This window comes from Balaenoptera physalus (assembly GCF_965194825.1).
Source record: "Balaenoptera physalus genome assembly, chromosome: 16".
In the NCBI taxonomy this organism is placed as follows: domain Eukaryota; kingdom Metazoa; phylum Chordata; class Mammalia; order Artiodactyla; family Balaenopteridae; genus Balaenoptera; species Balaenoptera physalus.
This window is the reverse complement of record NC_138898.1, coordinates 57791513-57805584: the sequence shown is the minus strand read 5'-3', so window position 1 is coordinate 57805584 and position 14072 is coordinate 57791513. Positions and strand designations below refer to the sequence as shown.

Genomic DNA, 14072 nt, shown 5'->3' with positions numbered 1-14072 from the left:
TTTTTCAACCAGCTCATTAAGTGTTTCTGAGAGAGAACGTCTCTGGATGGTACATTGGAGGGACATGATCACAGCAGGAAAGGGCTTTTGCTTGTGTGTGCATGAGTGCCTGAGCACAAGCACGTGTGCATGGGAAAGCGACGTGCTTACTGGAGCTCTGTTTGCAGGAAAAGTAGCTCCGTGCCAGGAAGTAGCAACAGCCTTTGGGTACCAACCTAAAGAATCCAGGTTGTCGGGATGTTGAGTGGGAAAATGGGACTTAGAATGGTCTAAGCTAATGGAGTCAGAGTTGTAATGCATATATATTTTTTTAACATGGAGAAGGTTTTCCTGTTTAATTAAAATACGGTTCTAAGAAAAAAAATTCCAGATGAGATAAGGCTCTGACTACCGCCCAGGCATTGTCCACAAAACAAATAAATAAGTACCAGCCTCTGTTTATACACAAAGCCTGTGCATCGCACCTAGTGGGCACCACCTCATGACCTTCCCCTGGCCCGTTAGCTCACCTCTGCCCACAATCCAGGTGGAGGAGGCCGGTGGGTGTCAAGCACTGGCGTCCACTGGTCGAGTCTTGTAAGAAACCGTTTCACTTCTGCCATCCATTTTTTATTTTCTTTACACTTGACGTGAAATATATGCGCTTCTCTCTGCTTTAGAGAAGAACCTGATTTGGGAGATTCACCTCTACTTATAGCCTCCTATTTGGACAGGGCAGGGACTCAGCGGTAAGCCAGCATCTTAGGAGATGGCCAGCATCTGCTCACCATGTGCCAGGATAACGCTGGGGACTTCTTTTTTTGAAATTAATACAGCCTCACATATTTCGCAAGGAGAGCATTAGAAGCCCAAGTTCACCATCACCACCACCAACATCATCAATAATGAGAGAGAATTTTTGGAAGAAGACGCAAGCTTCCAGGCCAACAGTCACTAGACATGACTTTAGGCAGATCACAGGACCTATCCTTATTGTCTTCATTTATACAATCAGGGTAATACTGTCCTCAAGGATCTGTGGACATAGAGCAATGGAAGTTGACTTAACTTGTACAGTCCCACGTATAAGGAGTTTACAGAGAAGGGACCACTGAATATACTTGAAATGCTATAATGAATGCTCTGAAGACAAATGCGTTGTGGAGAAAAAAAATTCAGCCTTTGGCTCTTAGAGCAAGACTTCTAAAATTGAATGCTGCAATTTCCCATTGGGCCAGGAGAACAGGGACGCGTTTTGGAATGTTGGACCTGCCCCTTGCTTGCTGTGTGGTTTACATAAATGAACCTCTTTGGTCTCAGTGTCCCCACCTGTAAATAATGAGCTTACGATTTACGAAGGACCACTGTAAGCCCTTCCCATATACGGTCTTAGTCCACATCACAGTATTAAAAAGGGTAGCTGGTCTTCCCATCCCTAATTATGGATGAGGAGACTGGGGCACAGAGCTTTGGTTTAACCCACCCTTGACTGCAGCCGGCAAGGGACCAAATCAGGATTCAAACTCACAACACCTGCTTCCAGAGCCCATATTTTAAAAATCTTTATGTGTATTACCAACTTGATAGCAGTATTAAGATAAGTAAATAAGATAGGATTAAGATGTTATTAAGATAACTAAATGGGGTAGATAATCCAACCCTGGTGGGAGCATTAAATGATTAAATGAAATAAGGAACACAAGATTCTTGGTCTTAGTAAGCCCTCAATACATGTAAACTCTACCACTTATTATGATTATTGTTTTTTCCTCTTCTTCCTACAAGTCTCCCTAATTGTTGTACTAGTAACTAAAAGTTGTACTAATAACTTAATAGACGTTAGTAGGTGTTTCATTTGAAATGTACAGTTGTTTTTGTTGTTGCTTTGTTTTAAACCAAAGACTGATATTTCCATGCCAGGAAACAGCTAAGCTTAGTTCTGTTTCTTTCTTAAACATCCGTGGTTGGTTCCACCGACTTCTTTGGAAAGATACATGAGGAAGGGGAGCCCTCTGACCCACGCCCCCTGGTGGGCACAAGGGCAGCCCCGTGTGGCGTGATGACCCCACTCCCCCAGGAAACACACAGAAGCCAAAGGACTCAGAACACGACTCACGTGGACCTTTTCAGACTAAGCTTTTATTTTTTGATATTACAAACCAGTTTTTTCTTTATTCACAAACCACTGTAAGTGATATAAACACTAATTTCTAAAGACAGATATACACATTTTCTGGGTTTGCAGATTGCGTGAGGTGTGGGTTAAGTCACTATATGCCACACATGATAGTAATCTTTTTTTTTCCATAATTCATAATAGCAATAGTTATTTAGATAAATGAAAACATTCCAAATAAATACCGTTTAAAAAAATCCAAAATGTCTGTTTACATCTCCGACATACAGTTTAAAATGACTTATTGGCCTCTTGGAGGAGTGCCCGACAAAAGATTCTGTAACATCAGTTGGCACCCAGGCGGCTCTAAATGATTTTATTAAAACTACATACAATCATGGGGGAAAGTACAGCTCAGCGATGAAAATCAAAACTGCAAATTAATTTTACTTGAACCAACACAGTAAAAATTCTATGTTTGTGATTCCAAATACAATGCAAATTCTGGATTTTGAAATCTGAGGCAAATGGGAGACATCGCTTGATTCTCCCGAACACTCTGTTCCTTCTACCTTGTTCCCCTTTGGGGTCGGATGCGGTAGCATTTTAGTACATCGTTTCCCTTAAAAACATCAATCAGGCACCCATTGTCATGACACCGTCTTCCAGGTAGGGGGATGAGAAGGTCTCAGGGATGCTCTAAAACACCCTCACGCGCCACCCACCCCCCCAAATCAATCTGGTGAAAAGAACATTTTTTTCTACTTTTGGCCGCTAAGCAGTTTTTTCCCCCGTTTCTCTCTTTTTGCAAGATCACGGTGATCTGTCTTAGACAGCGAAGCTACAGAAACTCGGTTTTCAAATCTCGTGAAACTTTTTATTTAATATCCAACCGATCTTACTGCATGCACATAGGATGACAAGAGAAAAGCTGGATCACAAACACTTTTTTTTTTTTTTTAAGTTTTGTTTGGTTTTGTCTTAAAGCAGAGTTGTTACAGCAGTTTGGCAGGTTCACAGCAGTGAGTTGATAGCTTTACTAAAGTGCATGCCATATGGCCTGCACCGCACACATGGAAATTTTACCTATGGCAGCAAAACTACTGGGGACGACTTGCTGCAGGATTTTTTTTTTTTTATTTAAATACAAAAACAGGAAGGTCTGTGACAGATACCCCAACTTAGATTAACTTTGTAAACAGGACAACATGGAAAGACTTCAAACAGAAGAAGTATACAGACAAACTGCAATTTTTCGGCTGTGTCATTCTGGCCCTGCTTCAGAGGTGGGGGGACTTTGTTCTTTGGGGGATGTTGAGGGTGGACCTACTTTTTTGCTTCCTTCTGACAAGTGTCCTGGGCCTTGGAGACAAAAAAAAAAAACAAACTAAAGATACTGATTTGAGAGAATCCTTGGGGACCAGGAAAAATGGGAGGGCGGGCTCTCACGGACTGAAAAATTGCAGGTTGCTTACACGACACGGTCATGTTTCAAAAAGTACCAAGCGGATGAAAATACCATGATTATCTCTACCCAATGACTGCAATACTTGTAAAATGCTTCTATAAATCCGAATATGATTATCGTGTAATTCCATAAAAATTATACGTCTGTCTGTAACAGTTGTTCTACGAGGCTAAAACTAAAGCTTCATAAGACTGTTTCTAGAACTTAACAACGCCACTGCACAGATGTAAATTTTATACATTTTTTTTCACTGGTACAAAGAATTTAAGTTTTTATTACTTTCTTTTTTTTGGAAAAAAAGAAAAAAATAGAAACAGTGCTTTTTATCACCTTTTTATTAATGTTATTTTTTTCCCTCCCATAATATAAAAGTCAGCAATGATATCAATAATTTATTATACTGGAAGAAATATAAAAAGAATGCTTGTGGATGGCCTAACTACCAGTCTTTTGCCTAAATAACTAGCGGCTGGTTACGAAGCTGAATACCGCCGGGTGGAATGGTTTAAAGGGTGGGTTTGCACAGCTGCATTCAGCTCGGATGCACAAGTGTTATTAGAAGCATCCCCTTAACAACGTAACCTTTGGCTTGAACTGACAACGAGTGACTTAGAACCGTTGATATATGGTTGTTGGTGCAGTGTGGGTCGTTTAGATTCATCAGTTACTTTTTTTTTTTTTTCTTTCAGCCAAACCCCAGTCCCAACCCCTAGGTGCCGCCCACCCTTCCCCTTTCATAAAATAAAATAATGCAGATGCAGAAGAACATGACTCCTGTAGTCACTTACACGCTTCCCAAACAGCTGATAACCCCAGTAGCTTAATATTCAGCATATATAATTCATGTACATGAGATAGCACTCTGGATATGGCCCTACACCAGTTTTTAGTCATAGCTAGCATCTCTCTAGGTCAACCACAAAAACTCCTACAGCCAGCAACCAAACTACGGAACCTTCAGAAATGAAAGACCCACAATATTAAAATACACAGAACAAAATATCTGAGGTATAAGATAAAAAATGTACTTTTTTTCCTCTTTATTTTATTTTTTTTAGATGCTAAAATGATGCACTACTGCATGTATTGCAATACCCAGGCCTCGGAAAGCTTCCTTTCTCCCCACATTGGAAGGTTTTTATGGTTTTGTCATTTAGTATGGAGCAAAACGGTTGTATCCCCCTCGGTATATACTAGCCTGCAATGAAGAAAGAACGAGACCCACATCATCAGCATGGCTCCTAGTCTTGGCATCAGTCAAGGGTGCAAAAGCATTCTGAAACAAAGCAATTTAAGGGGTGTGTTTTTTACATTTTCCTTTTGTAACACATGGATCATCAAAAAAGACTAATGTGAAAAATAGACACTCAGAAACAACCAAGATGGAGGCACCCCCTACCCATCCCAGGTCACTCTTAGAGAACTGAAGATAGATAGGGCCAATCCTGACCTCCCCCCAATAGCTCCTTATAACGAAAAATCCCTGTAAAACCAAATTCCATCGGCCAGCCCTGTGAGCTGAAAGGACTCGGGTACAAATGGACCACTGAAGGATTGGGGCTGTCTCATTTTGTTGGCTTGTTTGATTCATTAATGATGCTATGTTCCGTCGGGAAAAGCTCTATCTACACTCGAGAAGTCAAATGCAGATGACTTACTGAATGTAGTCATTCAACGCTCCTTTCCAACACATTCCCCAACAGGACTGGGTGTTGAAGGGAGCTGTTGAATGCAAAATCAGGATGAAAATGTAAATCAGCTTCTTACTTGACTTGGCTGAACCATCTGTATGGAAGTTGCTCTTGAGAGGGGAGTTGTGCAGATGAATTAACTTGATGTCACTGAACTTTGCAAAATAATAGGTTTCCAAAGCATGGCGGAATTTCTGCGACCAAGCTCCAGGCAATTGTCTGGCCATGGCTTTAAGATGGCTTGGAGGTGGCACTGAACTATTTCCTTTTGCGAAAAGTTTTGGCGATTCAAATGAATGCCTATGGGGATTTATTTCTAGGAGAAGGACTGATATTCTTGATCCCAAGCAGAAAACTGCATGCCAAAAGCTTTGTAATGATTGCATACGCTCTCACGTGATGGGCACGTCTTACTGTACGTTTTAGTGCATAGAAGTTTGAACAAGTACAGGCAAATTCACCCCCCACCTCACCTCCCAGTGTTGCCCTCCCCCCCCGCCCCTCCCAAAACAAAAACCCAGACATCCCCCAAAAAAACAAAAGACAACCCCCAAACTGATTCCTTCTAATTCCTTATGTACTAGGCACACACACAAAGTGTGCCCTTCTCTCTATTTTCTTTCCTGGGCGACTATGACTTTAAACATAAATTGTAATAGGGGAGGAGAGGCAGTCAGATTCTCAGCTGCCTGACAGCAGAGGCCTGGAAGTGTGCAGCTTAGCTCCTCTGAAGTCTGTGCTGGGGCTGGAACCTTGGGGCTATGTGAATGAGCAGCAAGGGAGGGAGAAAAAAAAAGAAAAAAAAAAGTTCTGCATTGACACTGCATTCTGTTAGTGATGGATTTAATTATCAAAATGACTAATTATTCCATTAAGGTAAGTGCTCGGCTAGGTGAGACTTGCAAAATGAGAAATATAATAACTTACATGCACTACATTGCCAAGAAATTAAGACATTTATCAAGTTTACCGGGAGGATTAATGTGGCATTTTAGCTGCTGTTAGCAGGAGACAAATTCAATTAAGGGAAAGTGAGAGGACGTCAACCGTCAACCCATCCTAAGGTCCCAGCTGTGGGGAGGGATGGGAGGCAGGAAGAAGTGAGGAAGAGGAGGAATTGGTACTCACCATGGCACCAACGCCGTAGGTGGGGGCTGGAGCAAGTGTGTGGTGGTAGGGGTCGGTAGCATAAACTCGTCCGTAACTGAAAGGAAGACAGAGGTGAAGATTAATCCATAATACGCAATTATGAAGTAATAATAACAACCATAAAACACAAAATACCAAGACAGTGTGGAGGGGCCCTATTCATCTTGAGAAATAAGAAACATATTCCAATCAGCCCTGTAACATGAGAAAAGTCCATCTTATACAACACATTCCTTTGTCCATTTAACACTGCTGGTGATAAAGGGGTGTGTGTGTGTGTGTTTCCTCTCTCTCGCACACCCCTTGCTACACTGCTCTCTCAGGTAGGTACCTCGAAGACGGAGGGAGGCAGAGGAAACAATTTGAAAGAGTGGTTTTAAGAAAGCCAGTAACCACAAAGGACAAGCTATAATCAAGAGAAATTGTCCTCTTCTTCTAATGTAGCTGTCACCAATCAAGCGAGATAGGGTGGATCAAAAAGAGTGAAGTGACCCAGTCTGTACACTTAGGGTCCAACATCTTAGAATGGGAAAGAACAAATGGATTCAAACAGATGCATCCTTGAAGGATCTGTGGGACCGCCGCCCCACCACTCAAGAATTACAGCCTGATTTGATTTTGGTTCTCTCACCCCAGAACTTCTATCTCATCATCTATAGCCAGGTTCTGGCAAGGGACATGTTTCAGACGATGTATTTCTTGATGCCATTTCCTTATCTGAGTTTTTTTATTTTCCTCTCTCTCTCTCCCTACCATCCTCCTCCCTCCACTTCCCTGACTCCCAGCACAGGTTTTAGAATAAAAATATAGAAGGGATGGAAGCCTAATGCATTGGATAGCTACAAAGTGTCTGGAACTGAACAGTGCAACAAATCAGAAATTAGGGTTCAGAGAAGTTGAGTCACTTGTTCAAGGTCACAGAGCTAGACAGAGTCAGAGCTGATCCTTGAATCTCTCAGGGCAACTATCACACCTTTTCCATGGTTCCAGGTACCCTTCCTTGAATGGCCTGCCAGATATCTTCTTGGAGAGAGTTTGAACATTGTTGTTTTGGTAACGATCCAAGCTGAGATGCAGGCTAGGTTAGGTGAGGGTCCCTGGAAGCAGAGCCCGAAATGGAGATTCTTCTTCACCTCGTTTGTTGAGGGTTGCTTTCAAGAGGAGAGAGTGTGAGCAGGTTGGAGAAAGGGAAAACAGAGAAGCAAGGATGTATGTGGTCTGAGCTGGAGTTTAGCTTCTACCTGATTCTGACAGTTGCAGCCCAGAGCTGATCCCATCTGGAGGCAAGTGGGTTGGTTTTTTAATGTTCATGTACGTTAAGCATTAGCTGTGGGCTTCCCAGAAGGGCAGAGAATAACTTCCTAGTTGAAGGGATTCTTTGGCAGAGGGTAAGGCTCTGCAGAAAGAGGCAACTGGGTGCCATTAGCGACCAACATTCACAGCGGCTGGGGGAGGGGTACACCAGCCACTAAACGGGGTAGATGTGGATTATCAACAGCTGTCGAGTCTTGAACTTTCCTTTAAAGAATGAAGGAACAAGGCAGGAAGAAATCGTTTGTCTGTGCTATCAACCTTGGAGTCTAATTTGCATGGACTTTATTCTTTTCCTTCCCTATCTTTCCCCCACCTGTCTTCCAATCTTCTGTCTCATAGTTGATGGATAAGAATGTACTGGATGGATCTCACACCATGGAGCCTGGGAAGGTGGGAAGAAGCTGGGGGAAGAACCTTCTAACTCTCAGGCTCTGAGCTAGACTCCAGATGGAAAAAGAAATATGATTATACCGAGTTTTCACTGGACATGTCTTACTCCCAAGCCCTCCTTTTGCTTGTTTCAAAGGTCCCTGAGCTCAGAGAATCCACATGAGTCTTTGTCCTGATCCTCAGAAGTGGTGACGTGAATAGATGTTTCTTTTCTGAGATGACTCTCTCAGCGAAACTAACAAATAGTCAACCCCCTCTTGCTTTTCATTCCTCGGGACACCCTTCCTGCCTTTGACTCATCGAAAATGGCCTTTCATCAAAGATTCTCCCTGTCTCTGGGAGAAAAAGAAAACAGATGCACGTCCAAGGCAGGGTGTGTTAAAACAAGAATAATAATGACATTTTTTGAAGAAAATCTTTTATTCGTGGAGGTCACTCATGAAACCCGGGCCTCTCTACCCATTATTAGAAGTAGATACTAATAGGGGGAAAAGAACGTGATGGACAACTTTGGTGTTGATTTTCATTTCATGAGGAAATAAAGTCTGTCATGGGTCTGGAGGAAAAAAACTGTTAACAGGATTATTTTTAATGTACTTTCATCTGGCAAAGCTGGTTGTAGGAAGAGGCCGTAAACAGCAAAGGCAAACTAAAAATGCTCGGACGTTTACTAAGTGAAGCCACAGCACGGCGTTCCTTCAAAACAAGTGTGAAAATGCAAACTCAGAGCCATGATGATTAGTTTTGTAATTTGGGGACCGGTTTTACTGTGGCAAAACATCTTCTTTTGGGGAGACAACAGATTGGCAGTCTGAATGTATTCCGTGAAAACGCAGCCCCACTTCTCCTCTCGCATACTTTAACGGTCAATTCTTATCTATCTATAACCCTGGGCCAAGTTTCAACCCCTGTGGAAAACCCAAGGTAACAGTTTGGCAGTGTTCCCTTCCCAGGCAGAAGAAAAATACAGCAGCACCGAGCTAGTCCTTGTAAATGAGGGAGCTCTTTTTTCTCCTCAGGGTGACCTCTACCTTCAGAATCCGATGGTTTTATTATGATTAATAAATTTCATTTCCACAGAGGAAAAGGGACCATGTCAGCTCAAACTGAAAGCAAGGAGGCTTCTTTTCAAATGCTAATTTCTAAACACGCCCTTGTGTGACACTACCGTTTAGACACAAGGTTATTAGGGAAGATGTGGACTTGAGCTCTCCTCTTCCAGCAGGTATGCCAGGCACGTCAGCGACCTCCTATCCTCAGAGCTGGCTCAGCACCGCCCAAAGGAAGAGTGGCAATTGCCAGGGACCTCAACGGGACAGATGGCTAATGTCATAAGACCGCCATGTTACGACTAACCCGCGCCTGTGGTCACCCTCCACACCCCCCATCCCTGGCCAAAGGGGACAATAGTGCACTCGGGTCATGATGCTCTCTGCGGCCTCACATCCCATCCGTCAGGAATTACAGATGAAATCTGCAACATGCCCACTTCACTCCACTCACGCTACCATCATCCTGACATAAGCCACGGGTATTTCATCAGAACCAAATCAAAAACAGGCTTGAATCTTGTCTCCTTGGTCCTGCTCTTTCTTCTTCAATCCACCAGCCATTTATATCTAAATCTGTCTGTCTATCTATCTATCTGTCTGTCCCTCTCTATCTATCTATCATCTATCTATCCATCCATCCGTCTATCTATCTGTCATCTATATCTATCTATCTTTCCATCTATCTAATATAAATCTATATAAATCTAATCATATCTAATTCCCTGGCTTAAAATCCTTCAATGGCTGTCCATCGATCCTAGAATGAAATCCAAACTTTCATGAGCTGCCCCTGCCCCGCTCTCAATCCCGTCTTGCTCCCCTCTACCCCTCACTCACTGTGCTCCAGACACTCTGGCCTCATCAGTAGTCCTGGGACGCGTGCAAATTCACTCTCTCCTTAGGACCTTGGCCCGTGCTCATCTTCCATCTGAACTGCGTCCTTTCTTCCTTTATGTCTCAGCTCAAACGTCAGCTCCCCAACGCTGCCTGCCTCCCTGATCGCTCTTTCTGAAACACGCTTTCCAACCCCATCCCCATCCTTCACGTGATGGAGCAAACCTCCATTCATTTTGTTTCCTTACTTCTCTACCTGATGATGTACCTGTCTCCCCTCTGGAATGCCAGCCCCTCGGGGGCTGGGGCCGAGTCTATTTTGTTCCCCCTTTTCTCCCCAGTGTCTAGCACAGCATTGGCCACGGGGCAGGTGAACAAGGGACCAAGCCAATGCCACGTGTTGAGTGGAGGCAGAAAGAGGGAGAAGTAAAGAGAGGATAGAGGCCCCGGAAGCCCCCTGTATCCATCATAATGATTCTGTCAGTGGCAAAGATTCCTGCAGCTATGCTTTCTGAAGTTCTAGGGCAGCTGCTCCCAGAGACAGTCAAAACCCTTCAAGACGCTCGCTCGGAAGAAAAGTTTCTTGAGACTCAAAATACACAGTGTGTCATTTCACATCACCCCTGAGAGTTCACAAAACAGAGGCCAAGTTGCCATAAACTTCATCAAAGGGAAAGAACAAACAAACAAAGGAATAAAAGAGAACTGCTTTGCTGGCTAGTTCACCGCAGCTTGCGGCCATCATGAACACTCATGTTTTTTTGACCTTAGAGACAAGTTAAAACCAGGAGGCCAGCCTGCCCTGCGGAGGACAAAGGCTTGGGGCCAGAAGATCCAGGTTCAAGTTCTGCCTTTGCACTGGCCTTGCTCAATGACGCAGGGAAATCTCTCTGAGCCTCATTTTCCTTGTTTGTAAAATGGTTTTGTTCTGTCCGAGCTCTGCCTAATTCACAGATAAAGTGCATGAAAGGAAACCAGATACATTTGAAAGCCATCTACAGATCGTGGAGATTATGATACAAGGGTTCTTATACAGAATTTCACAAGCTAACCTTTCACTCCTGCTCAGACTTTTGGTCTGCAGAGGCAACCGAAAGATCCTATTCTAATAGGATCACGTGTAGCTCTAGCAATCAACTCACAGATGCTTTTGGAGTCAAGATCTACCTCACTTATGAGTTACAGATGTAGTTGCAATTGCTATATTTGAACTTGAGGTTATGCTGGAGTCAAATGAATAAGTAAGCTGCCTGTTGAATGGGAAACATGAGCCCGTGTTTGTTAAAGTGCTTTGTCAACTCTACTGAGAAATGTAAATACTACTTATTATTAACATCTAAATCCGGCTGCAACTAGCTGGATGTGAAAGAAATATGATAGGGCCATGTTGGTACCCTACCCCAGGGTTTTAACAATCTAGTGATTTTCTTATAGGGACATCGGAAGAACACTGTAATTAACTTCACTCCATAGAGTTCACTCTATATATTTTAATTCAGAGTCTTATGCTCCTGGGACCTTTTATTCTTACTTTAGCATCACCTCCCCATGCCTCCTGTCCCACAGACAGCTGGAGGGAATCCCTGTGAGGCAGAAAGATGAATAAAATCGGCTTAGTCCTCAGATGAGGTCCCCAGTGTGGCGTAGGTCTCCTAGACAGCCTCAGTGCAGCACGAAGGTGCAAAGGTTCGAGTCCCTACCGCAAGGAGAAACGCTACAGAGTACGCATTCAAAACAGGATACCTCACTAGAGATCAGAATGCACGCCCCCAGTCTCTGCAACGCCACTGGGGCTACAGTGCCCTCCTAATAATATCTAAGACAGAATCTGGAAGGTGTTTGGGAATTTCATCCATTCAAGTCACACGCCCCCCACACAGTGTACAAACAGGGTCCTACACCATGGCCCTATGGGTCTCACAGTCTGCTATTTGGAGAGTGATGGTTTAGCTAGGAAATGCTCCCCTTTCCTCTCCTGTGGTCACGACCGCAGCTGCTCATTTACTCTTAGTGAAGGCACTCACTAAGGAATATTCCTCTAGCACTACAGTAGCTTTCTCTGAGTCTAATCTAGGCAACGGCTTATATAACTGTAGACCACAGGGGGTGACCAGGCTTTAGTCGAAAAGCTTCCCAAGATATATTAGTCAGAGGGATGGAAACAGTCCCATAACTCAAAACCTCTAATAAAGACAGGGTAGAAATGGAAGAAATTCCCCAAGATGAACCACAGCGAGTTATCCCAACCCGACTCTGACATTTCTGAATTCTGCTGCTCACTTCCTTAGCTTGGATTTGAAATGATTGATTATCTTCGTAAATCACTTTTTTCAGCCTCATGATTCTTTTCCTCAGAAGTAGGAGGGAAAGCCTCTTCTGGGCTCTTTGGCTTCTAGATGGGAAGCCACAGAGTTTGCTGTTGTACACGGATGCCTGTCCCGCATCTGAACCGTGTGGATGTAAGTAGGCATATACATCCAAAAGCTCTAGAAGCTATGCGAAGCAGATCATATCCATGACAAATCAGATGGCACCATCCTTGCTATGCCTTCTCAATACAATTCACAACCTCTTCCTTTTATGAATGCAAACAGCACAGGTTTGAGGTAAGAACCCCGGTTCTGGATTCATTGGCGCAGAGTACCAGCCTCTGTCTGGGAGTCGAGAAGACACAATAAGTCCTGCTTTTGGTTACGCAGTTCCTCCACTCCAGAATGTCTCCTCCAACAAAAGACCCATGGCCACACTGTCTTTAATGCCAAGGCCAAGGCCACCCTCCTTTTAGAAAGTCCGTTTCACCTTCTGTGTGTCCCGACTACAGCTCTACCAAAATCTCCCATCATGCTTTGAAATCAACATGACACCCCAGCTGCGGTTTAATCCCTGGGGGACCACAATGAACATTCTGTGTTTGTATCCCCCGTGAGATCTTCAGTACGCTTGCAGAGAAGCAAGGCTGCACAGCAGCTACGAATTCCTCAGGGTCAGAATTCCTAGAATCAAATTCTGCTGGTGCACTTCCCCTGCTGTAACCTCAGAATGTTTCTCTCCTCTCTGGGCCAGTTCCTCCGTCCACGAATGGAGATAATGATGGTGCAGACTGGCTGCATAAGGCAGTAGTGAGGCTGAAATGAGGGTTGAGGGTCACCGGTTAGTCAGAACCCAAACAAGCATCAGTGATTGATGTTGTTAAGATTCTTGAGAGGACTGCAGCTCCTGCCCTCTCTCTAGTCCACGTGCCGTCCCTCCAGGAAAGCCCCTGGGATACATGTGTCAGAACTACCCCCGAACTAAGTGGTCCTTCTGAAGCCCTGTGTACCAGCACCCTCCATGTCCCATGTAAGCAGATCAAAGATTTTAAGACGTTAACTAACAGGATGAGAAGGAGATGATAGATTCTGGGCCCTGTACCCCAGGGATGTCCTTCCAGAGCACGCCCCCCCCACCCCCCACACACACACAGAGTCAGAGGCAAAATTAAAACATAAAGTCAAGACACACTACCAACGTCCAGGTTACCTGTCACAGTATTTTAATTCCAGGTGGTCTCTAAGAGACCAGTTCTTGGGGCACACACACTCTTTCAATATTCATCTGAGCGAAACGAATGAAAACACGGCTCTCGAACGTTACTCTCCATAGAAATATAACAAGAGCCACAAATGCGAGCCACAGAGGACATTGTAAGTTTCATAGTAGCCACATTAAAAAAAAAAAGTAAAAAGAAAACAGGTGCCATTACTTTTTATATTTTAATTTGACCCGACAGATTAAAAACAGTATCATTTCAACGTGTCATCAACATAAAGATGATGAGCGAAATTCCTTACATCGTGTTCGTACTAGGTTTTTGAAATCTAGTGTGTATCTGGACCAGCCACATTCCAAGGGCTCCACGGCCACATGGTAATCGGCCACCATGTTGCAGAGCAGGACTCCAGAGAAACCTATTGAATGTTCTCCACACCCCTGACAGACAGAAGTTCCTGACTGATCAGCTCAATGTTTCCTAGAGTGTGAGCTGCGGCCTCCTCTATTAGAAGGGCCTGGGGGGAACTCGTAAGAAAGCAGATTGTCAG

At 43.9% G+C, this 14072-nt stretch overlaps 1 protein-coding gene across 23 annotated transcripts in view; it reads right to left on the bottom strand.

Annotated features, from left to right (window-relative positions):
- Window positions 1–2098: 2098 nt before the first annotated feature.
- Window positions 2099–14072, bottom strand: part of RBFOX1 (RNA binding fox-1 homolog 1) — a 2204869-nt gene continuing 2192895 nt past the window's right edge. For 12 of the 23 annotated variants that reach the window (XM_082429022.1, XM_082429011.1, XM_082429026.1 and 9 more), the window contains 2 exons: window positions 6383–6458; window positions 2099–4839 (listed from right to left, as the gene is read on the bottom strand). In XM_082429022.1, coding sequence (XP_082285148.1) covers window position 4839; window positions 6383–6458 — 77 coding nt within the window. In that variant the 3' untranslated portion in view covers window positions 2099–4838. Of the gene's footprint in view, window positions 4840–5759; window positions 6014–6382; window positions 6459–14072 lie in introns of those variants that run through there. The other 11 variants (XM_082429027.1, XM_082429030.1, XM_082429019.1 and 8 more) reach the window with 8 other exon arrangements.